Source organism: Mustela lutreola, chromosome 10 (assembly GCF_030435805.1).
Source record: "Mustela lutreola isolate mMusLut2 chromosome 10, mMusLut2.pri, whole genome shotgun sequence".
Classification (NCBI taxonomy): Eukaryota; Metazoa; Chordata; class Mammalia; order Carnivora; family Mustelidae; genus Mustela; species Mustela lutreola.
Window position 1 is genome coordinate 107,128,898 of NC_081299.1, and position 22,615 is coordinate 107,151,512.

The 22,615-nt window shown below is 40.3% G+C and overlaps 1 protein-coding gene and 1 pseudogene across 1 annotated transcript; both read right to left on the bottom strand.

Moving 5' to 3' along the window:
- Positions 1-535, bottom strand: part of LOC131810562 (proline-rich protein 9-like) — a 69,899-nt pseudogene extending 69,364 nt beyond the window's left edge.
- A 15,277-nt stretch (positions 536-15,812) lies between these two features.
- Positions 15,813-16,151, bottom strand: LOC131810563 (cornifin-A-like). The gene is made up of 2 exons (XM_059138541.1): positions 16,031-16,151; positions 15,813-15,958 (listed from the first exon to the last, which is right to left on the bottom strand). Exons 1-2 carry the CDS (start codon positions 16,149-16,151, stop codon positions 15,813-15,815), a joined length of 267 nt encoding a protein of 88 aa, XP_058994524.1.
- Between the last annotated feature and the right edge of the window lie 6,464 nt (positions 16,152-22,615).

The window sequence follows — 22,615 nt, forward strand, 5'->3', positions numbered from 1 at the left end:
TGAAATTGAAAATGCATTTAATGGGGGAAGAACAGAGCTGATCCTCTTGTTATCACCTCCATGTACTTTTTCAGATGAATCCTGAACAGTTGGAACTGAGGCTCTAAGGCACCAAGACCTTATCAGGTACAGCCTAAATCAGAGGCTCAGGGGCTTAGAGTGTTGGGAAGAAAAACTTCATAGCACATGTTTTTAGGTGCAAGTGAGAAGGGATTATGACTCAGGGTGACATAATGCTAGCTGCAAAAGCAGAGGAGGAGGTTCAGCATCTGGCTATTGGCTCTCCAAGGGCTTGCTTGGCTATGAACCCCATTACTTCCACTTGGTCTTCTGCTTGTGCTGGTGCTGCAGTGACTGTTGAGGGACATGGGTCAGGAAACTTGGGGTTACAGGGCTCAGGAACTTTGGGGTGGCATGGTTCCTTGCTTTTGGGGACACCTGGTTCCTGCAGTGGAGGTTGGCAAAACTGTTTCACCTGCTGCTGCTGAAGCTATGGAGGAGGTGTGCAGGGTTGCTTCTGCTGATGGGAACTCATACTTCACATGAGGCTGGACCAACAGACAGAACAGAAGACTTAAACAGGAGCTAGCTAGAGTAGAAGCCATGTTCAATGCCACTTCAGTTCTCTTAGGAAACAAATGTTTTCCTTCCTCCCTTTCTACCACAATGGACACATCAGTGATTTTTGAGCTTTTGAGAAGGAGGAATGTAAAGGTGATTTGGTTTGTCCCACTTGAGTAGAGACTGTATCTTCCTGGCACATCTTAAAACCCAATTAACAACAGAACAGAATAGCAGGCTCCTGGCAAGAATGTAAAATCTCAAGATTGGAGCATATAGAAATGTGATATTGTTTAAAAGAAAAATTAGGGGTGCCTGGGTGGCTCAGAGGGTTAAGCCTCTGCCTTCAGCTCAGGTCATGATCCCGGGGTCCTGGGATAGAGCCCTACATCAGGCTTTCTGCTCAGTGGGGAGCCTGCTTCTCCCTCTCTCTCTGCCTGCCTCTCTGCCTGCTTGTGATATCTGTCAAATAAATAAATAAAATATTTAAAAAAATAGAAGTAAAATTAATAACAGCAACAACCCTGTAACTTCAGCCCACCCACACATTTCCAACAAATAGAATGTCTTGTCATCTGTAAGATAACTACTGACTTCTCTAGAACCTACACCATCTTGCCCCTGGCTTTGCTCCCACCTTCCCTGGCCTCCAAAGCTTTTCTCATTCCTGCTTGTTCAAATACTGCTCAGCCACCATGGATCAAAGATGGCCTCATATGATACTGGTGGGAAGTTTTTCTAGAGATTTCTTCCAGAAATCATCTGTCTCCCAAACTGCCACAGTACTTCACTCACCTTTCTCACCTTCTGCTGATGTCTTTGAGTGCCAATTTTAGCTCTTCATGACCATGTCTTCTTTTTTTCCTGAATAAATTATAGTTTCATGAAGTGTGTTCCCTATTGTCTAAATGTTTTTGTAGTAAGTGAGCTGCCCAACATAGTAAATTCTCACAAAATGATTTGTTGGAAGAATAAAATTCTCTGTATTGAAATTATGAATTAAGAATGATAGCATTAGGGTGCGTGGGTGGCTCAGTGGATTAAAGCCTCTGCCTTCTGCCCAGGTCGTGATCCCAGGGTCCTGGGATCGAGCCCCACATGGGACTCTCTGCTCAGCAGGGAGCCTGCTCCCCCCCTTTCTCTTTGTCTGCCTCTCTGCCTACTTTTGATCTCTGTCTGTCAAATAAATAAAATAAGATTTAAAAAAAAAAGAATGATAACATCACTAAAAGTGCAGTGAACCTAAGGTTTCATCTCTATCTTGCTGGCTTTGGGTTCTTGCACAACCCAGCCCTCTCTCACTAACACAGCAGGAACTGGTGGAACAAGTCCCTTTAAGCCCAAACTATGATTATTTTTAAAACAAAGATATTTCTAGAGACTATAACTCTGATGATTAAACTCCAACAATGGGGAAAAGATACCAAGAAGACCAGGGAAGTTCCAATAAAAATAAGATACCCTGAGTGAATAGTAAAGAGTTTCAAAGAAAGAGACTCAACTGTTATGCATACAGGTGCAGGCTATGTGGTCAGCTGAATCTGGTGTGGTGCCCCCAACCAATTGGCCTTTTATATAAGGATTGAGACTTGTCTCAAGGAAATGGAATCTTTTTGGAACTGCTATTTCTTCATTATTTGCCTGTTAAATATGACTCACCCCAACCCCTTGATTTACACGTTGGTTCAGCTTTTGTGATGAAACCACCTACTTTACTTTTTTTTTTTTTTTTTTTTTTTTTTGGCATTTACTATCTGACAGTGATGTCACCTTGACCTAACCCTGACTGAGCATCCTTTGAACCCAGGTGTAGTGTTGACATGAGGGTAGTGTGGCCTGAAATGAGAGAGAAGGAAGTTTTAGGGCTGCTAGAACTAGAAACACTCCTCTTTTCTGGAAGGCCCTAACTCTTGGCACAGATCAGGCTTGTTGGGGTGCTTAATACATGAGGTGGAGATAGATGGAAATAAAGAAGATCTTTGTGGTTATTCTGGGAGACCAAGGGCATAGTGGTATGAATTTCCCCAGATGGAAAAAAGTGATTCTGTTTATCCATCACTTAGTGTACCTTGGCCTGGAAAGAGAGAGAAAATGCTAAAATGCCTCTTTGGTCATAAAAGTCTTGACTCCAGTTAGAATGGCCAAAATTAACAAGACAGGAAACAATATGTGTTGGAGAGGATGTGGAGAAAGGGGAACCCTCTTGCACTGTTGGTGGGAATGCAGGTTGGTGCAGCCTCTTTGGAGAACAGTGTGGAGATTCCTCAAGAAATTAAAAATAGAACTTCCCTATGACCCTGCCACTGCACTACTGGGTATTTACCCCAAAGATACAGATGTCATGAAAAGAAGGCCATCTGTACCCCAATGTTTATAGCAGCAATGGCCACGGTCGCCAAACTATGGAAAGAACCAAGATGCCCTTCAACGGATGAATGGATAAGGAAAATGTGGTCCATATACACTATAGAGTATTATGCCTCCATCAGAAAGGATGAATACCCAACTTTTGTAGCAACATGGACGGTTGAATACCCAACTTTTGTAGCAACATGGATGGAACTGGAAGAGATTATGCTGAGTGAAATAAGTCAAGCAGAGAGAGCCAATTATCATATGGTTTCACTTATTTGTGGAGCATAACAAATAGCATGGAAGACATGGGGAGTTAGAGAGGAGAAGGGAGTTGGGGGATATTGGAAGGGGAGGTGGACCATGAGAGACCATGGACTATGAAAAACAATCTGAAGGGTTTGAAGTGGCGGGGGGGTGGGAGGTTGGGGTACCAGGTGGTGGGTATTATAGAGGGCATGGATTACATGGAGCACTGGGTGTGGTGAAAAAATAATGAATACTGTTATGCTGAAAATAAATAAATTAATTAAAAAAAAAGTCTTGACTCCAAGAAAAGCTTCAGAGCCAATAGCAGATAGGACATGAGGATCCTGATCAGGGAAAATGCTGGAGAAAGTAATCAGGTTCAGCAGCCTCAGAGCAATGCAGCCCTGTGAGCTCATCTACTTGTTCAATTAACCTAAGTAACCTAACACCAGATCCTAAGGACTCTGCTTGTAATGGGAGTCCCTTCCTGGAGGAGCACAGGGACAAGAGATATAGGATTCCTTGATCCTTAACATCAAAGATCACTCTGCTCAAGAAAAAATAAAACTGAGGTCACTAATGCAGGCCTATTCTCAACATAAAACCTGTAATAAGCTGTGGTCTTTGAAAAATCATTAAGACCCATGTTTGGGGGGCCCCTCCCTCCTTACTTGGCTCACCTAAATATTTGTGAGGTATCTGTTGGCCCCATGGGAATGTTACCTCCTCTGAACTTGAGGTTTAACCTAGCTAGCCATCACCAGAAGCTCCACCACTGTGCACCCTTGGCCATTATTCTATACTTCAATCCTTACATGGTGGTTAGTGTGGAGTAGATACTCGTGGGGATTGACAGTTATAGAATGGGTGGGTGAATGAATGACATTTGTTATAAGAAACCTGGAAGATACTTTGACAACTACAAAGAAGTTTCTTCTAAGGGAAATGCCCTCTTGGCATTTCCAAAATATACAGTGAAAATATACAAAATATACAAAATTTATATTTTGTATACAGTGGAAATATAGAAAAATATACAGTGGAAAAATGCTCTCATGGCATCAGATAGGATAATAAGTAAGCACTCAGTGAGATATGGATGTTTCTCCCATTGCCCCCACCCATCTGTGTCCCTGTCTGCTTGAGCTGAAGTGGTCACTTCCCTTTGGACTGGGGCCACTGCCACTACCATGCCTAGATTCCAGGCGTCTTGCATCAATTTAACTGTCTCTTAAGCCTCTCCTCACCCAGACCCCATCTCTAAGGACTCTGCAGAGGGAGTTGCAAGCACACCTTGCTGCTGATCTGGTGGCATTCTGAGACCTAGGGGAGACTGCTTCCTATTCCTTGGTTGCCCATGGTAATAGGTTACTGCTTTTTAAAATTTTTTTTTATTAATTTATTTATTTTCAGCATAACAGTATTCATTATTTTTTCACCACACCCAGTGCTCCATGCAATCCGTACCCTCTATAGTACCCACCATCTGGTACCACAACCTCGCACCCCCTCCTGCCACTTCAAACCCCTCAGATTGATTTTCAGAGTCCATAGTCTCTCATGATTCACCTCCCCTTCCAATCTACCCCAACTCCCTTCTCCTCTCTAACACCTCTTGTCCACTATGCTATTTGTTATGCTCCACAAATAAGTGAAACCATATGATAATTGACTCTCTCTGCTTGACTTATTTCACTGAGCATGATCTCTTCCACTCCCATCCATGTTGCTACAAAAGTTGGGTATTCATCCTTTCTGATGGAAACATAATACTCCACAGTGTATATGAACCACATTTTCCTTATCCATTCGTCCCCAGATATGGACCCTCAACTCTATGGTCAATTAATCTTCGACAAAACAGGAAAAAATATACAGTGATAAAAAGACAGTCTCTTCAATAAATGGTGCTGGGAAAACTGGACAGCTATATGTAGAAGAATGAAACTCGACCATTCTCTTACACCATACACAAAGATAAACTCAAAATGGATAAAAGACCTCAATGTGAGAGAGGAATCCATCAGAATCCTAGAGAAGAACATAGGCAGTAATCTCTTCGATATAAGACACAGCAACTTCTTTCAAGATATGCATAACAAATATCATGGAGGACCTGGGGAGTTGGAGAGGAGAAGGGATTTGGGGAAAATTGGAAGGGGAGGTGAACCATGAGAGACTATGGACTCTGAAAAACAATCTGAGGGGAATGAAGTGGTGGGGGGGTGGGAGGTTGGGGTACCAGGTGGTGGGTATTATAGAGGGCACAGATTGCATGGAGCACTGGGTGTGGTGCAAAAATAATGAATACTGTTATGCTGAAAATAAATAAATTTAATTAAAAAAAAGATATGTCTCCAAAGCAAAGGAAACAAAAATAAAAATAAACTTTTGGGACTTCATCAAAATCAAAAGCTTCCGCACAGCAAAGGAAACAGTCAATGAAACAAAGAGGCATCCCACGGAATGGGAGAAGATATTTGCAAATGACAGTACAGACAAAAGGTTGATATCCAGGATCTATAATGAACTCCTCAAACTCAACACACACAAAACTGGCAATCATATCAAAAAATGGGCAGAAGATATGAACAGAGACCTCTCCAATGAAGACATACAAATGGCTATCAGACACATGAAAAGATGTTCATCATCACTAGCCCTCAGGGAGATTCAAATTAAAACCACATTGAGATATCACCTTACACCAGTTAAAATGGCCAAAATTAACAAGACAGGAAACAACATGTGTTGGAGGGGATGTGGAGAAAGGGGAACCCTCTTCCACTGTTGGTGGGAATGCAAGTTGGTGCAGCCTCTTTTGAGAGCAGCGAGGAGGTTCCTTAAGACCCCTGGGGATAAAAATATATGTTTATAAAAAATAAAAAATTAATAATTCAAAAAAAAAGAAATTAAAAATAGAACTTCCCTATGACCCTGCAATTGCACTCCTGGGTATTTACCCCAAAAATACAGATGTCGTCAAAAGAAAGGCCATCTGTACCCCAATGTTTATAGCAGCAATGGCCACGGTCGCCAAACTATGGAAAGAACCAAGATGTCCTTCAACGGACGAATGGATAGGTTACTGCTTCTTATGCCTTTCCTGGACCCACATCCCTGAGTGCAAAAAAAGGGCTGTCATTTGATATTCTCTAGACTTTGATATGATGCATCTGCCTGACTTGTGTCTCCTTTCCCCCAGCAATATCTTTTCCTTTTTAGCTCCTGAAATTTGTCTTTTACCCTCTCCCTTTCTTTGTTCATGTACTGAATAGCTGGGGATAAAGGCTTTTTCTACTATTTAGAGAAGCTCAATTCCTTCACTGTCTGTCATGGATTAACCAATGAATTTGCTGGAAAGCCACATGATTTCTGATTGCAATAGTATCTCCCCATATGCCTCTGACTTTTATACTAATGTACCCTCAGGATCATAGGATACTCATATTCTTTCATCTTGCTTTTACTGTTTTAACTCTTCTAACACCTCTCAAGCATCCCTATAAATTTTATCTACTTTATCTCTTATCCACAAACTGTTATATGGCTCTATTCATGTAGGTTTGGATGGGCTTTTTGCAGGATTCCCCCTCCTCCTTCCTGATTCAAGGATTCCATGATACTACAGTGCAGGGTGTTTGTAGAACACAGTGCAAGCTTGTGTGCTTGGTCTGGAAGTATGATGGAGTTATTGCACACAGAACCAGCTTGGACAAATGGTAGTGAAGGGGATTAACCAGAGGCTATGGATGAATTCTCCTGCCTTCATCTCCAGGATGAAGAGTTCTGAGACCATTTCCTAAGAATCCTTGAAAAGTCGAGACTTTAGCACCAGGCACAATTTTCTGGAATAGCTAAGTTAAGACAGTCTCATGCTCCATTTTATTTGAGAATGAGATCCCAGAGAAAAGGAATAATGAACAAGGGGATAACTGAGAAGGAAAGAACATACATTCGAAGAAGCATTATCTTTTTTGCACATCCCCAAGAACAAGTGGTGGTCAGACCCAGGAGAATTTTCAGGCATCCTGAACATTGTATGGTAATAAGCTCAGGCTATAAATCTTGTTCTGTTAAGTGTCATCCCAAAGAGATCAAGTCCTGATGTTTGGTGAAGGTGCTGCCTCTTATCATGACAGAGTACCATGACAGAGAGTATTTTCTGCAGTATCATGAAATGGAGGATCCATTTGTCATTGTGGTGTTTGGCTCTGCCAGTCTGTTAGCTTTAGGAAATGTAAAGAGGCCTTCAAAGGAGAAGGTTTGGTCAGACACTATGTAGGTGGTTACTGGAGAGGTGGACACTGGGAGACATCCTGTGGTGATGCACAGTGGCAAGGTGGGCTTTCCAGAATTATGGAAGGTGATGGACATTTGAAGACCATGCCTCCAGAACTGAGGTAGGATGTCACAGGATAAGCAGGTGTGGTTGCAGGATGTGGCTAATAAGTCAACTTTCTTTCTCGTTACTTAGCAGTATCTTAAAGAAATAGGTGACTGAGTTAACAGAGGGTCTCTCCTGCATTGAAGTATAGCAAAGTTCATCTGATGAGCTAGGGCAGTATTTGTCTATCCTGTGAAGATATTTATTCAGCCCTAAAGTCATCATTTTAACATTGGATTGTTTACCCTCCCTTCCTATTTAGCATTGTTCCTTACGAGAAATTTGTGTTTTACTATGAAGATTCTCCCTCTATATGACATTATTCAAAGAAAATGCTCTTTTATTTATGCAGTAAAAGCATTGGATAAATTAAGGTTGACTGAGCAAATTTTTGCAATTGTGATTCAAGAATTTTTCCTTTTCCTTATCTACCCTGAAATTCATTTTAACTAAATAGCCTCTGGGAATGAATCATGTGTTATTTGAGGAGAATGGCATTTAGTCCACTCTTTTCTGAAATCAACAGGGAGGAATTCTTTCTTAAATGGACACTCTCTTGTTCCTATTCCCTTTTCAATGTCATCTGCCTAACTTTCTTGTCCATGAAGACTTCAAGATAACAAATCATAAAACAAAACAAAGTCATACTACACATTATCTGCATCTTCTCCTCAACATACTAAAAGCACATGAGAAAAAGCAAATCATTAAACTTTTTTTTTCAGATTTAAAATAAAATCTGATTGTTCAAAAAAAAAAAAAAAAAGATGTGAAATCTCAAGAACTCAGCTCAGCCATGTGGGAGATTGTATCCTCACAGTGAGAGAAGCAGAACATCCCGAGGCTGAGCAGGTTTGGTTATTTCTCAAGCTCAAGTACAAGTTACCTGATAGTACATGTATGGAATGTCAGGTGATGACATGCCCTGGAACCTCCCCATTGGAATATGTGCTCAGCACTGCAGGCCCTGTCTAACTCTGCAGTTAACAGCAAACTGCTGGAGGCAATGGAAAACTATGAGGATTCTCCAACTCTAAATCAAAGAAATTCCTCCAACTCATTAATTCAACTGTAAGTATTTATAGATTTTTAGGTTGGGTCCTAGATTATCGGGATGCAACAGTGAACACTAACAAAGATCTCTGATCTTGTGGAATTCACATGTTATAGGGCAGGGTGGAAGTAATCAATAAAGAAACATGAAGACTGTGGAAATTATGTGTTAAATGCCAAGGAAAAAGGATAGTAGTATAAGCAATTGGGAGCACCGAAGTGATGGGATTGGGTTTTGTGTTCCCTTTGAGAAGCTGGTGTTCAAACAGACTTGCAGACGATGGAGTTAGATACTAGAATATCTGTGGAAAGAGAATACACTTCCAAACTGTCTAAGGCTAGAGCCTTCCTGGCATGTTCAGGTGGCACTGTGGCTGGACTGGAAATAGTAAGTGGAAGAGAGGCAGGGGCCAAAGGGAAGCAAGTTTATCTGCTGCCTTTATTGTCTGCCATTAGCCATCCTTAGAACATTATGATCCTTCTTTTTTCCACAGCACCTCCTTGGTCCATAGAAATAGTCAGCTCAGAGTCAAAGGCATGGAGGAATATTTCCTCCACACATATCACATATATCCTCTGGGCTCTTTTGGTTTTGAAAGCTTCTACTCTATAGAGGTAGGGTAACCTGTAAGAGTGGACTTAAATCATATATAAAGCCTTTCAAGGACAGAAAATTTAATTACCAAGGAAATGCTCTTTTAGTGGGCTTCAATTTCTCTCGTATGATGGGAATACCACTGAGTCACTCTCATTTGGTAAATACATAATTGTGATTTTTGAAAATATATCCTTTGTTATTAGATAATGTTAGAGATATATTGAGCAAATTTACAGTACAGGCATATGATTATGGCTTTATGTGTCTTTGGAATAGAGGGCTCTCTGCATTACTGGAAATTGGGATGTCTTCTGCTCTATCTTTCCCCAGCACCACCCCAAGTATTACCCTGTGTGAAAACATTCAGTCAGTAAAATTGTTACCTGCTACTTGAAAAGCAAATTATTTGCCCAATAAGTTTGCAGTTAATAAAAAAAGATGACTGGAAAGATGGAGAGATTTGGCTAGTCTCAATTATTACTGACTTCATTTGGCAAAATATTAATGAGTTCATGAAGGAAATGGCCAACTTGCAAAAGTAGAAATAAAAAGAATCATTACAGTATAGAAATTTGATTTTTCAAAAAGTTAACTATATAGGTGGGGGATGGGTGAAATATATAGAGGAGATTATGAAGTACAGACTTCCAGTTATAGAATAAATAAGCCATGGAGATGAAAAGTACAGCATAGGGGTATAGTCAATTACATTGCAATAATGTTGTGTGGTGACGCATGGTGATGGCACTTACTGTTTGCTTTGTAGAATACGTTGGAAGAAATGACCCTGAGGTTTTGAGACATGGAAGGGAAGGAGTATGACATTCTTCCTATCCACATTTATTTATTTATTTATTTATTTACAATAGTTACACAAATATTTTTATTTATAATTTTTGTTTTGATTATTGCTCTTTAATTGCATATTATTTGAAGGATGGTAGGGTTTTTTAGAGTAATTTATGAAAAACAAAATACCATTATATGAAGTCATGGACGTTTTGGTGTTTTTGTTTTGTTTTGGTTTGGTTTTTTGTCATAGAGGAAAACCTACCCTGACAAATAACATGGAGATAATAAATTTTATTTGTTAAATGCTCTTTTAAAATAAATTATTATTTGTTTCTTTGTTTCAGTGGTAGACACATGGCTTACTAGGATATAGTAAGAGATATTAACTAAATAAGAATTATTATAAGGACTATAGCTTTAAGGATTTTCAAATTGATTTTTTCATTTTTAAGTAATAGATCCAGGTAGAAGGGGCATGAGAAAAGTATCATCATTGGCTGATTTATAACAAAATGTTCATAGATCTCTTTAAAATTTATTAATCTTAATTAAAATGGATAAATATTTGAAAAGTCATAGAAAAATAAAACTACAACTTACATTTCATAAAAATGAGTTAATGTACTATATAAAATCATTATATCTTATGTGCCATACCTTTAGAAAATTCTACCATATTTCTCATAATTCTTCATGGGGGTAGTGGTCTGGGTCTTCTATTTTTTAAAATTTTATTTATTTATTTGACACAGAGAGAGAGATCACAAGTAGGCAGAGAGGTAGGCAAAGAGAGAGGGAGAAGCAGTCTTCCCGCTGAGCAGAGAGCCTGATGTAGGGCTCGATCCCAGAAAGCTGAGATCATGACCTGAGCCAAAAGCAGAGACTTAACCCACTGAGCCACCCAGGTACCCTCAGGTCTTTTATTCTTAAACCCCTATTGTCCTTATGAAATTTACATGGGAAGTGGACTGACTCTAATGGAGAGGGGACCTCTAAGGAGATTTGGGGGAGACAAGCTTGCCCACAGGTTGCTCCCAGTGTTCTAGAAGATACAGAATCCATTTTTCCAAAAGTATTGTAGGTACAGATGGGAAAGAGTGGGTGGTTTGTAGTTCTGAGTCTTGCTGTTTTAGATGTAGGAGCAGAATGGGGTTGGCATAGTTCAGACTCAAGCCCTTACCGGAGGACAGGAGTTATCCAGGATCAACAAGTGAGGTTTATAAGGTTCCCTGCAAATTCACATCATCATTTGGTGAAAATATAAGCCATTCACCATCTCACCAGATATTAGATATGATCCCACTATTTGGCAGGTGGCAGGCTGGGCCCTGAGTTGACAGCCCCAAACAGGGCAGAGTGTTCCTGCCCTTAAAATACTCACAGTGAAGAGAGGTCAGGTGTAATCCAGAGTTCAGGATGTGATAAGAGCCTTAGAGGAGACAATTAGGGTAGTTTGGCCCTGACAGCTGTGCCTGAAAACATGTCAAGGGTCAAATGAGCACAATAAACCCCAAAGCCTAGACAGGCTGCTTGGTTCGGGGGGAGTGGGGGTAGTAGGGATGGGAGGGGTGCCCAATATAAAAACACAAAATAGAATAGACAGAAGAGGGGGAAATTGAGAAAATTAAGCTAGGGTTCAGTAAAGAATAAATTAAAAAGTGGTTGACCTAAAAACCCAGAAATGATTCTTTTTTGAATCAGAGATGTATAAGTACAGAGAACTTGTTCAATCACCACTTTCTATCTGAGCCAGGAAGAATCTATTTTTTTTTTTTTTGGAAGAATATATTTTTAAAAGTTATGGAGAGCAATGCCCTGAATATATCTTGCCAGCCCTTTCTGGCTTGCCAGGTCTCTGTGGACAGGTCTGGAAAGAACCAAGATGCTCTTCAATGGATGAATGGATAAGGAAGATGCGATCCATATACACTATGGAGTATTATGCCTCCATCAGAAAGGACGAATACCCAACTTTTGTAGCAACATGGATGGGACTGGAAGAGATGATGCTGAGTGAAATTAGTCAAGCAGAGAGAGTCAATTATCGTATGGTTTCCCTTATTTGTGGAACATAACAAAAAGCATGGAGTGCATGGGGAGTTATAGAGGAGAAGGGAGTTGGGGTAAATTGGAAGGGGAGGTGAATCATGAGAGACTATGGACTCTGAAAAACAATCTGAGGGGTTTGAAGTGGCGGGGGGGGTGGGAGGTCGGGGTACCAGGTGGTGGGTATTATAGAGGGCAAGGATTGCATGGAACACTGGGTGTGGTGAAAAAAATAATGATACTGTTATGCTGAAAATAAATAATTGAAAAAAAAAGTTATGAAGAGCATAGTTCTGGTAGAACAAAGAGAAGTGAAGGTGAGAAAAACAAGGAAGAACCACAAAAAGAAATCAAATATGCATTTTTTTATCTGCACAGTCAACATGAGCAACCAAGCTATAGGCCTGAAGTTTGCCAAACTATGCATAGTTTGGACCTCAATTTCTTTACACTGAAATAGTCCAATGGGGAACAATTTTGCCAGAACAAGAGAAGAACAACTGAGGGAAGACAAGAATGTGCAATAGGAAGGGGACAAATCCTCCTTTAACACTTGACTGGCATCATCTGTGTAAGTCAGATGGGGCTGACGGGGGCTGTGAGTGTGAGGGGGGTATTGGAGTACCCAGGCTCCCTACCAGAAGATGGGGAACTGAGGTAGGGAGAAGAGATACCATGGCTACTCCAACAAGGAACCTCCGCCCTTGGGCTGCAGTGCCTCAGGAATGTTCTGGATGGGCAGGACATACAGTTTCTCTAGTAAGCAACATTTTAACTGATTCCTATATTTTTTAATATCATGGCAGAAAGCTTTAAAAACAATAAAATAACATTATATAATGTATAGTGTAGAAAAAACAGAGCTATTCAAAAAAGGAGAAAGAGAAAGAGAGAGAGAGAAAGAAAAAGAAAGAAAGAAGGAACACTCATACAAGCAACCAGAAATAACAAGTTATATGTTACTGTATTTAGTGCTAAAGTATTTTTTTTCTATAAATCCACACATATATACATTATTAAAAGACTCTTCTTTTGTTTCTATTGTTTGGGGTCTGCTTGCATTATTAGTATAATCTGAATATTTTCCAATAAGACTAACCATTCTTCGGGGCACCTGGGTGGCTCAGTGGGTTAAGCCTCTGCCTTCAGCTCAGGTCATGGTCTCAGGGTACTGGAATTAAGCCCCACATTGGGCTCTCTACTCACCAGAGAGCCTGCTTCCCCCCACCCTACCTGCTGCTCTGCCTACTTGTGATCTCTCTCTCTCTCTCTCTCTTTCTCTCTGTCAAATAAATAAATAAAATCTTAAAAAAAAAGTCTAATCATTCTTCTACAACAATTCTTTTTAATGGCTGCTGTACAATCCCAATACATAGACACTCATCGATTATTGAAATTATTACCTATTAATAGTTATCAACATTTTTCTATTAGATACAATGCTGAAGTGAGTATCCTAATGTACAAAATCTTTGTGTACATGCATAAATATTTCCTAAACATGAATTCTTGGAATAAAATCAGTGGCTCAAGAGTCAGGTGATCTTCAAACTTTTTGATTCTTCCCTACTGAACTTTTCTTTAGGATGTTTCAACTATATTCATAAAGGTTGTGTGTTGTAGAGCCCATTTCCCTACTTGGGATTAGCTTGTTTAATTATGAGTGGCCCTGAGCACTTCCACCACTTAAATCAGCAATGACATGAAGCCACCTCAAAGATGCAAACCTTACAGACCTAAGTAACATCATTCACTGCTACCAGTTTGACAACTACTTGTCACCTTGTAATGACATATTGGGACAACTTCTGTCTTACATTCTCAAATATTTCTGAGTCCATGCCAACTCTACCTGGAGCCCTTGTGCACCACTCAGATTCCATTGTCACCTGCCTTACACCTGCTTGATGTTATAGGCTATTTGCTTTGTCAATACATTGGATTCATGGGGTGCCTGGGTGGTTCAGTCGGTTAAGTATCTGCCTTTGGCTCAGTTCATGATCTCAGGGTCCTGGGATTAAGTCCAGTGTTGGGCTCCCTGCTTAGCAGGAGTCTTCTCCCCCTCCTCCCCACTCATGCTCTCTCTCACTATCTCTCTCTCTCTTAAATAAATTGAAAAAATCTTTTAAAAAATTTGAAAAATGAGATTCACTCCCCAGTGACCAATATCAATGACAATGAAAATATATGCTAACTACACTCATTGAAAAAATAGATCCCTAATATCCCAGACCCACTCAACAAAGACATGTAAACCTTGAAATCAAGACTAAGAGGAAGGAGAGATAAGACCTAGAAATCCGGAGAACAAGACTCTGTGTGCTTCAGAAATAGTTTCTGGTTGATCTTAATTAATCTTCTCCTTTCTGGATGCCAATTTCTTTATCTTGAAATGCAGGGGACATGGCAGGTAACATTTAGGTCTTTTTTCACTTCTGACATTTTATAGCTTAATGACCTTGCTCTGCCAGTTCATGGCTGATTATCTATCTCACTTGGATCATGGATACCTACTTGTAATCCTATATTAATTAATCCCCTCTTTTCCTAATCACTTAATGAATAGCTTCCTCTGGGTTATTTTTGGGAGAGATACTATTGCGGGTATAAAGTGTATGTGTGCTTGGGCATGTGCATGTAGTTTTAGGTGTATTTATATGAGAACGGCGTGAATACTTCCCCACCTTAAGAAGAATGCAAATTCTCCAAGGCGAAGCACTGTGTTTCCTCCCATCCCTTTTCCTGGTATAGGTTCAGGCCTGGCTATACACAGTGGGTCCCCAGCAAAAGATAACCTTATCTGAGCTAATAAGGCTGGAAACTGTGTGGGTGATTCTGTGAATGTGTGGTTATTTATAATGAATGTACCTCATTTTGACTGTGTCTGCATGTGCTAGGTATGTGGAAGGTAAAATGTGTGAAGAAAACCAGAGTATCAGGTTCATATATGTAGGAGTAATTTGGGGAGAATAAACAGAAGCCTTAGGGTAGGGTATTCAGGATGAGAGGTAGCTTGAAGAAGGCTCCATTGGAACTAAGGCATGACAGTCCAGTACCAGAAGAGAGCCCTGTTCCAGGTGTGGCTGCCCAGAATGATAGCCTTTGGGTTCCATTATGAAACATCTATTGTCATTGCAGGGATGCCCTTAAATATAACCACATGCACGCTCATAGCAGGACACATTACCACAATTAGATAGATGATGTCTACACTAACTTGTCTATAGGTCCTACTCACAATGGTAGAATGAAGAAAGGACAGATTTAGCCAATGATACAAACAGTCAAGAGTGAAATTAAAAGTTATTTAATGGGGAGGGTATGTGCTTTGGTGAGTGCTGTGAAGTGTGTAAACCTGGCGATTCACAGACATGTACCCCTGGGGATAAAAATATATGTTTATAAAAAATAAAAAATTTAAAAAAAAGTTATTTAATGGGAGCAGAGAAGGAAACATGCATTCTTCCAATCCAGATTGCCTCTTCAGATGAATCCTGAGCAACTGAGGATTAGCAAAGCCACAAAGGCCTTCTGCATAATTCAGGGGTACAGAGGATTTCTCAGAGTACATAAAGGAAAGTGTCATATCATATATTTTTATGATGCAAATAAGAGAGAAACTATGAGTCAGGGTGAGAATATACTGATTATAAAATCTATGCAATAAAGACACAAAAGCAGAAGGGGAGAAGGTAGTCATCATCCAGCGGTCAGCAACTCAAGGGGATATCGCCTCAAGGGCATGGTTCCTCAAGAACATGGCTGTGAACCACATCAGTTCTGCTTGGTCTTCTGGCTTGAGCCTGGAATAATGGTTGAGGGACTAGGCTCTTTTACCTTGGTTTGGCCAGGTTGAGGGACCTTAGTGTGGGCTGGCTCAGGGAACTTGGTGTGACCTGGCTCAGGAACTGTGGGATGGCCTGGTTCAGGATACTTGGAGCAGCTTGGTTCAGGAAGTTTGGTATTGCCAGGTTGTGGTAACTTGGTGTTGCATGGCTCCTTGGTAATGGGAACGAATGGATCGTGGGGTGGAACCTGGCAGGGCTGTTTCACCTGCTTCTGTTGGGGTGGAGGAGGAGGGGTACAGGGCTGCTTCTGCTGCTGGGAACTCATGCTTCACAGGAGTCTTGACCTATAGACAGAAAACCAACTCGGTTGTTTGGTAAAACAAAGAAGCCAAGTTCAATGAGAATATGTCTTATTTCATGCCCCTTCAGAAACAAGAGTCTCTCTTTCTTTCAGTTTCCCTGCTTTTGAGATTGAAGGAAACTTTGGTGGTTCTTATGCTCTTTCAGGAGAAGTTTACAGGTAATTTACGTTGCTCCATGGAAGTAGTTTTTCTCTATGCTTCCTTTTCTCCTGTTGATCCTGAAAATCTACATTAGCAACACAACACAATGGCCAGCACCTAGGATTGAAAGGAGGTCCCAGGTTTTGAATAATACGAAAAGGTAATAAAGTCAAAGGTCTGGAGTCTGCTTTCATGTCTACATAGGGTTCCTTAGCTATCATAGAAAAATTATCTACAAATCTCCTCAAGCCCACATGATCCCATCTATGATCCTTTGTTCACATAATCTTCATCATGCCTGGTTTCTGGGAGGTTTTCCATTCTATCTCTGCTTGTCCACACATGCTCACCCATTACAGCTCTCCTCCTAGACACTCTCTGCCAAATCATCTTCTTCATTTTGCCACACTACAATACCTGCTAATTATTTCCATGCACTATGTTTGCAAATTATGCCTGTGTATTATGCTCTCTGATGGATTGTAGATTCATGGAGTAAATAAAATCATATCTTTTAAATATCTAAATTGCCTTTAATATTGCAAATTTTCAAGAGTTACTAAAGGGAGTATTAAAATGTCACTACAAGTGCCTGGGCATGGGTTGTAGTTCATATCCACCTGCTAATTGAACATATGTTAAACAGAATCCACTCTTCTTTCCAACCCCAAGTTCCACAGTGGTCTGAATGAGAAGTCAAAAAAGATCTATCAAGTCATCTTAAACACAAAATGCATTATATTTAAAGTATATATCCTAGCATGGCAAAGAGATCCCAATAGAAATAAAATACCATCAAGCAAATAATGAGAAAATCCAAGTAGAGAGACTCACCAGCCATGCAGAGAAGTTTGAGCTGACAGTCTTCTTAAGTCTGGTGGGGATGGGGAGTCTCTGGACAGCTGGCTCTTTATACAGAATATGATCCTTACCTCAGGGAAGTGAGATTTTTTTAGGCCTACTCTATCTTCATTCCAGCTTTTGTAATAAAAATCTCTAGCTTAACATTTTTTTGGCACCTATTGTTTGACAATGATGTCACTTGAGCCTGTCCTCACTGTCCACCCTTTGTGGTGAGGTTGTTATGGGTAACAGGATTCTTGGGTGGAGATGAGTTAAATCAGGTGAAAGTTCTAGGCTTCTGAGAACAGAAATAACCAGGTCTCTTGGGCAGGACCTTGATATTTAGCTCAGATTAATTCTGTTGTGCATTTTAATCTTGTTCTAAATTAATGTTGAGATGAATAGCAGGCACTACTGGTTCTTCTGGGAAACCATGAAGGGTGGCAATAAGTGAATCATCTCATGTTCTTCCTCTCTCAGTTAATCCAGCTCTGGGACAGGACCGGAAAGGTTAAAACAGAAATGCTTCACTCTGCGAGACTCTTCAGATGCCATGTTGGCCACAGGTAGTAGATGTCACTGGGGTTGGGCAGTCAGGATTGACTGGATCTGTCCACCATGGGGCATAACCTTGAATATGGGATCTCCCCACTCTGGAGGCAACACAGGAACAAGAGAGCTCTGATTGTCTGAATTCATACACCATCTATATCCTCTGATCAGGATAAGATGAAATGGAGGTCACTAATCCAGAGCTGATCTCAAAGCAAAAATCTTTTGTTAGGCATGACCCTTGGAAAATCCAAACATCCTTACAACTCAGGTATGTGGATAGCTCCTCCCTTCCCATTGTTCTGTCTCTGTACTATCTTCCATGAACCTGGGCCCTCAGGCATAGCCTCCACCATGAGCTCCTTCCACCAGTTCCCAAAACCCTACTTGTACTTTATTTTCATATGCTGTTTGGAAGATAGAGCAAATACTGAGAAAACCCAGGCAGTGGACAACTATTGTTTTCCCTGATTGATGTGCAGGTTTACAGAAGGGTGAAAGGAAGGGAGGAAAGGAAGGAAAAATAAGAAGAGAGAGAGAAAAGTGGATTACTTTAGAGAGATGTCTATATATTGCTTTGACAACCATAAAGTGACTTCTTGAAAATGATTTATCTTATGCCAAGCCTCATGGCATGGCTCATCATCTTTGCTTCCTGCTTTCTTCCTACCCATGTTCTTCCTTCTCTACTAGTGTTTAACCAGCCAGCTGCCTCTAGGCTGGTGCCAGTGTTACTGTCACACCTAGGCCCTAGTCTCTAGTATCACATTAGCCATCCCCTAGGGTGAGTCTCTATCCCTCTCCTCAACCAAACCACTTCTTGGCAAATTTGCTGCTCCAGCTAGAATTCTTAGCTCCAGAAAAAAATCTCTTTATTGACCTCTTTATGAATCTGGATCTTTCTTGTGTGCTATATTGATTATGGACCTTGGTTCTAGAAGAAATCTTTTATTTCTTGCCTTTCTTTCTTGGGTGGGTTCTCTCCTCCATTGTCCTAACCATGTCTTATTCATTCTAAATAACAAAGACCTTTCTGAGATCAGCCTCTAGAACTAAGAGCTTAGAACCCTAGTATTCCTATTTGTTTGGACAAGCAGTCAGTGGCTGGGTGATAAGGCTCATTCTACTCTTGACAGAAGCTGATTTCTTCACTAGTGCTACTTCTACTAAGGAAATATACTCTACTGTAGAGAGTATGAATCACATTACTTCTGATGGCGAGTCCCACTTCTTGAGGTACCTTGATCTAGGCCCCTTTTCCTGTAGCAGAAGAGGCTACTCTCCCCACATCAGTTACCTGGGCCTTGGTTTGGACCGATATGTATGTGGGTGGCATTGGGTACCTTTAAACACTTTCAGTTTGGATCTTGCTCCTTTGCCAGTCATGTCTTCATGGACCATTCCCACACATTCTCTTGGATTCGGTCCTCTCCTGATCTTGTATTCCAGGATGCCACAGCATGAGATGTTTGTGGGAATTTTCAAAGCATTTGAGAAGTGCAGGCTTGAAGAGTTAATGCATCATGGCTACATTTCCCCATAACTGATAGTTAATTCTTCTCTCTTTCAAACCCAGAGAAAACCCCTCTGAGAAAAATTTTTTTCATATTTAATAAGTACAGTTAAATTAATTTGGACATTGCAAACACCTGTGATACCATCACCACAATCAAGAACATAGGCATATTCAGCACCTCCCATTGTTTTCTTCTCTCTCTTTCTCTCTGTCTCTATCTCTGTCTCAGTCTCTCATTTTGGTGTGGTGAGAACACTGGCATGAAACTTACTCTTTTAAGTTTTAGATACACTGTACCTTATTCTTAACTATAGGCATTACATTGAAGAGCAGATACCTAGAATTTATTGATTCCGTATAACAGAAACATTTTATTTTATTTCTTTATTTTTATTTATTTTCAGTATAACGGTATTCATTATTTTTGCACCACACCCAGTGCTCCATGCAATTCATGCCCTCTCTAATACCCACCTCCTGGTTCTCCCAACCTGCCCCCCATCCCTACACAACCCTCAGATTTTTTTTTTTTTTGGAGTCCATAGTGTCTCATAATTCACCTCCCCTTCCAATTTCCCTCAACTCCCTTCTCTTCTTCATCTCCCCATGTCCTCCATGTTATTTGTTATGCTCCACAGATAAGTGAAACCATATGATAATTGACTCTCTCTGCTTGACTTATTTCACTCAGCATCATCTCTTCCAGTCCCATCCATATTGCTACAAAAGTTGGGTATTCATCCTTTCTGATGGAGGCATAATACTCCATAGTGTATATGGACCACATCTTCCTTATCCATTTGTCCGTTGAAGGGTGGTTCTCTCCACAGTTTGGCGATTGCTGCTATAAACATTGGGGTACAGATGGCCCTTTCTTTCACTACATCTGTATCCTTAGGGTAAATGCCCAGTAGTGCAATTGCAGGGTCATAGGGAAGTTCTATTTTTAATTTCTTGAGGAATCTCCACACTGTTCTCCAAAGAGGCTACAACAACTTGCATTCCCACCAACAGTGTAAGAGGGTTCCCCTTTCTCCATATCCCGTCCAACACATGTTGTTTCCTGTCTTGCTAATTTTGTCCATTCTAACTGGTGTAAGGTGATATCCCAATGTGGTTTTAATTTGAATCTCCCTGAGGGCTAATGATGATGAACAGTTTTTCATGTGTCTGATAGCCATTTGTATGTCTTCATTGGAGAAGTCTCTGTTCATATCTTCTGGCCATTTTCTAAATATGATTGTATGTTTTGTGTGTGTTGAGTTTGAGGAGTTCATTATAGATCCTGGATATCAACCTTTGGTCTATACTGTCATTTGCAAATATCTTCTCCCATTCCGTGGGTTGCCTCTTTGTTTTCTTGACTGTTTCCTTTGCTGTGCGGAAGCTTTTGATTTTGATGAAGTCCCAAAAGTTTATTTTCACTTTTGTTTCCTTTGCTTTGGAGACATATCTTGAAAGAAGTTGCTGTGTCTTATATCGAAGAGATTACTGCCTATGTTCTTCTCTAGGATTCTGATGGATTCCTCTCTCACGTTGAGGTCTTTTATCCACTTTGTGTATGGTGTAAGAGAATGGTCGAGTTTCATTCTTCTACATATAGCTGTCCAGTTTTCCCAGCACCATTTATTGAAGAGACTGTCTTTTTTCCACTGTATATTTTTTCCTGTTTTGTCGAAGATTAATTGACCATAGAGTTGAGGGTCCATATCTGGGCACTCTACTCTGTTCCCCTGGTCTATGTGTCTGTTTTTATGCCAGTACCATGCTGTCTTGGTGACCACAGCTTTGTAATAAAGCTTGAAATCAGGTAACGTGATGCCCCCAGTTTTATTTTTGTTTTTCAACATTTCCTTAGCGATTCGGGGTCTCTTCTGATTCCATACAAATTTCTGAATTATTTGCTCCAGCTCGTTGAAGGATACTGGTGGAATTTTGATCAGAATGGCATTAAAAGTATAGATTGCTCTAGGCAGTATAGACATTTTAACAATGTTTATTCTTCCAATCCAAGAGCATGGAAAGGTCTTCCATCTTCTTATGTCTTCTTCAATTTCTTTCATGAGCATTCTGTAGTTCCTTGAGCACAGATCCTTTATCACTTTGTTTAGGTTTATTCCCAGGTATCTTATGGTTCTTAGTGCTATAGTAAATGGAATCTATTCTCTAATTTCCCTTTCTGTATTTTCATTGTTAGTGAATAAGAAAGCCACTGATTTCTGTACATTGACTTTGTATCCTGCCACGTTGCTGAATTGCTGTATGAGTTCTAGTAGTTTGGGGGTGGAGTCTTTTGGGTTTTCCATATAAAGAATCATGTCATCTGCGAAGAGAGAGAGTTTGACTTTTTCATTGCCAATTTGGATACCTTTTATTTCTCTTTGTTGTCTGATTGCTGCTGCTAGGACTTCTAATACTATGTTGAACAAGAGTGGTGAGAGTGAGCATCCTTGTCGTATTCCTGATCTCAACCGGAAAGCTGTAAGCTTTTTCCCATTGAGGATGATATTTGCTGTGGGTCGTTCATAGATAGATTTGATGAAGTTCAGGAATGTTCCCTCTATCCCTATATTTTGAAGGGTTTTAATCAGGAATGGATGCTGGATTTTGTCAAATGCTTTTTCTGTATCAATTGAGAGGACCATGTGGTTCTTCTCTCTTCTCATATTAATTTGTTGTATCACATTGATTGATTTGTGAATGTTGAACCATCCTTGTAGCCCAGGAATGAATAACACCTGGTCGTGGTGGATAATATTTTGAATGTGCTGTTGGATCCTGTTTGCTAGGATCTTGTTGAGAATCTAAGAACCCATATTCATCAGTGATATTGGTCTGAAATTCTCCTTTTTGGTAGGGTCTTTGCCTGGTTTGGGGATCAGGGTAATGCTGGCTTCCTAGAAAGAGTCTGGAAGTTTTCCTTCTGCTTCAATTTTTTGAAACAGCTTCAGGAGAATAGGTGTTATCTTTTCTTTGAAAGTTTGGTAGAATTCTCCGGGGAATCCATCAGGGCCTGGGCTCTTGCTTTTTGGGAAGTTTTTGATCACCGCTTCAATCTCGTTACTAGATATTGGTCTATTCAGGTTGTCAAATTATTCCTGATTCAATTTTGGGAGTTTATAGTTTTCCAGGAATGCATCCATTTCATCTAGGTTGCTTAGTTTATTGGCATATAACTGTTGCTAATAACTTCTGATGATTGTTCCTACTTCCTTGGTGTTAGTTGTGATCTCTCCCTTTTCATTCATAATTTTATGAATTTGGGATTTCTTTCTTTTCTTTTGGATTAGTGTGGCCAATGGTTTATCGATCTTATTGATTCTTTCAAAAAACCAGCTTCTAGCTTCATTGATACGTTCTACTGTATCTCTGGTT

Coding starts and splice junctions, on each gene's coding strand:
- LOC131810563 (XM_059138541.1), bottom strand. CDS start 16,151: ATGAGTTCCCAGCAGCAGAAGCAGCCCTGTACCCCTCCTCCTCCACCC. Junction 15,959..16,030: donor TCCCATTACCAAGGAGCCAT/GCAACACCAAGT, acceptor ATCCTGAACCAG/GCCATCCCACAGTTCCTGAG.